General features: G+C 41.4%; 1 protein-coding gene and 1 pseudogene across 1 annotated transcript in view; one reads left to right on the forward strand and one right to left on the reverse strand.

Annotated features, from left to right (window-relative positions):
- LOC102000020 (zinc finger protein 717-like) overlaps positions 1 to 2,627 on the reverse strand; it is a 14,649-nt gene that overhangs the window by 2,658 nt on the left and 9,364 nt on the right. Inside the window, exons 4-5 of the mRNA XM_013346354.2 lie at positions 678 to 804; positions 388 to 480 (exon numbers count right to left, since the gene is read on the reverse strand). Coding sequence (XP_013201808.1) covers positions 388 to 480; positions 678 to 804 — 220 coding nt within the window. The remainder of the gene's footprint in view (positions 1 to 387; positions 481 to 677; positions 805 to 2,627) is intronic.
- The window catches only part of LOC101999755, a 3,804-nt pseudogene continuing 1,987 nt past the window's right edge, over positions 811 to 2,627 (forward strand).

Consider the following 2,627-nt stretch of genomic DNA (forward strand, 5'->3'; position numbering starts at 1 on the left):
TTAAGTAATAAAATAAAATAATAATAAAAAAGAAAGAAAAATCACAAAAAAATGTGCTAAAACAAAAAACACATGAAAAAAAAATGTCTGAAAACAAAATCCCCATGAGACTGGCGTTTAAGAGGCAACTGAAACAATGGAAAAAGGAAGTACCAGAGAAAAACATCAAATAACAGAAGTCAACAATTAGACTTCAGGGGTAAATCTTAGAAAATTTTCGTCAAATTGAAAAGTAGGAACATATTCAAGAGAATTCTTTTTGTAGACTATGTCTTCTTGTAGACTTCACTGAACAAGCCTGAGCCTTCAAATACGGAACTTAGGATAAATTAGTAAAACGGCCAACCTGTGCTGGACATGAACTCCCATTCATGAGTACCGACTAACCTGACATACTCTGGTTTGTAGATTCGTCTGCTGTCCATGGCTCTGCTCCCTGTTCCAATCTGAAGATTAACTCGGGTTTAGGGCTGCATTGTCCTGTTAGAAATAATGTAGGACTTAGAAAATTATGCTAATAAGGTTCTTTGAAGAAAGACAAAACAGGTTGTGGAGCTTTCACTAGAGAGCAGTAAACAGTCATGGAACCGTGGCCCCGCACCTCATCCCTGAACAGCTCCACATCTCACACTTGCTCACATATCCACTGCAGTGAAATGGCTGCTCCTTAGACTTACCCAGTGACACCAGGCTGCTGTATGTCTCCAGCATCACATTCCTGTACAGCACCCTCTGAGCATCATCGAGATTCTGCCACTCCTCCCAGGTGAAGTTCACAGTGACATCCTCAAATGACACCAAATCCTGTAACAGCACATTCCTCCTCGATTACTCTATGCTTATAAACAGGACCTGAGGTCTCCTAAATAGTGGAAGGCCTTCATGTGCACTTTACATTATAATTTGTCTTGCTTATGTAGTGGAGAAGAAGAAGAGACATCAAAGAACTATCCTGAGGATATTGATTTATTAATGGACTACAATAATTACCTTATAGATTAAAACCTGAACTGTTGGAATAAGAGAACCCAGGCCATTCAGGTAGCCAGGCCTTAACCACATAGGGCTGTATGTGAGACATGAACACATGCAGGCCTCGCTCTGCCTCCTAGGGGTTGGAGGCAGCCTGACTATTGTTATGCTGTATGGGTCATGCAATAATAATCCCTACGCCCCAAAGAAAGAGTAACCCTTCTCACTAAGTTTTATATGCCCTACTCCCTAGCTCAATCATGTATCAAAAGTCGTATGTTTTTTTGTTTGGTTGGTTTTTTTGTTGTTGTTTTTTGGTTTTTCGAGACAAGGTTTCTATGTGTAGCTTTGGAGCCTATTCTGGCACTAGCTTTGGAGACCAGGCTGGCCTTGAACTCACAGAGATCTGCCTACCTCTGCCTCCCAAGTGCTAGGATTAAAGGCGTGCGCCACCACTGACTGGCTCAAAAGTCATATGTTAACCAAACCTGCTTTGTGCAAGACCTCCCGTTCCCACATTTGAAAGTTTAACCTTTGCTTCACTTGGCTTGGCTGAAACTCCCCTTTAGAACCCTGTCTTAACCACACAAGCAACCATATACCACAGTAATAGTCTTTTATAGGCCTATACATAGTATCATATGTAGGTAAATGAACCTGTACTGTGACAACAGGAAAACACAAAACTGAAGGAACTGGTCGTGGAGTGAATGACTCTGCAACTACATATCTTTACTAGTAGTTTCTTTCTTTTTTGGTTTTTCAAAACAGGGTTTCCCTGTGAAGCTCTGGCTCTCCTGGCACTATATATTCACTATATAGTCCAGACTAGCTTAGAACTCAGAACTGAGTGCTGGAATTAAAGGCGTGTGCCACCGCCCAGCTTGATATCTAGACTAATTTCAATGATAAGTGCAAGTCAGAGGAGCAGCAGGTGGCAATTGAAGTTCAGGTTTGCCAGCCAGGAAGCAAAGCTCTAATGGGTGAATCTCAGATAGGCAAGGCCCCAAGGGCTTTGGCCCCATAATGTCTCTTGCTACTGCTGTGCCATTTTTCTCTGGTATTTAGCATGGCGTGAATGGGCAGGGGGAAATCCCCACTGCCTTTAATGTAGTGTGATTATCTCATGGAAATATCCTGTTCTGCTGGGCATCTTTCCCTGAGGACTATTATGAGATGATTTCCTCCTAAGCTCTACTGTTTAACTGAAGCAGTGATTTTAAACAATAATAGTGTTAGTTTAAATAGGATTTTGATGATTGAGGGTCTTTAATAAATATAGTAAGGGATTATAATTTATTAAATATAGTAGAGAAACTAATATAGGAAAAAGCAAGATATAGTGTAGCCCCTACCTCTGATAAAGCAGGGGCTGCAAAGAACAGAAAATATCCACACTGCTACTTTCTCTTGAGGAGCCATATAGACTGTGACTTAGGTTAATGATTAAGAAAAACAATTGAGGACTCAGAAGGCTGGCAGCTAGGATGGCAGATGAGGAGGAAGACCCCACCTTTGAAGAGGAAAATGAAGAAATTGGAGGAGGAGCAGAAGGTGGACAGGGGAGAAGAAAGAGAAATTTCTCCAAAGAATTACGGTGTACGATGTATGGGTTTGGGGATGACCAGAATCCTCACACCGAGTCGGTGGATATT

Source organism: Microtus ochrogaster, chromosome 5 (assembly GCF_000317375.1).
Source record: "Microtus ochrogaster isolate Prairie Vole_2 chromosome 5, MicOch1.0, whole genome shotgun sequence".
NCBI classification, from domain to species: domain Eukaryota; kingdom Metazoa; phylum Chordata; class Mammalia; order Rodentia; family Cricetidae; genus Microtus; species Microtus ochrogaster.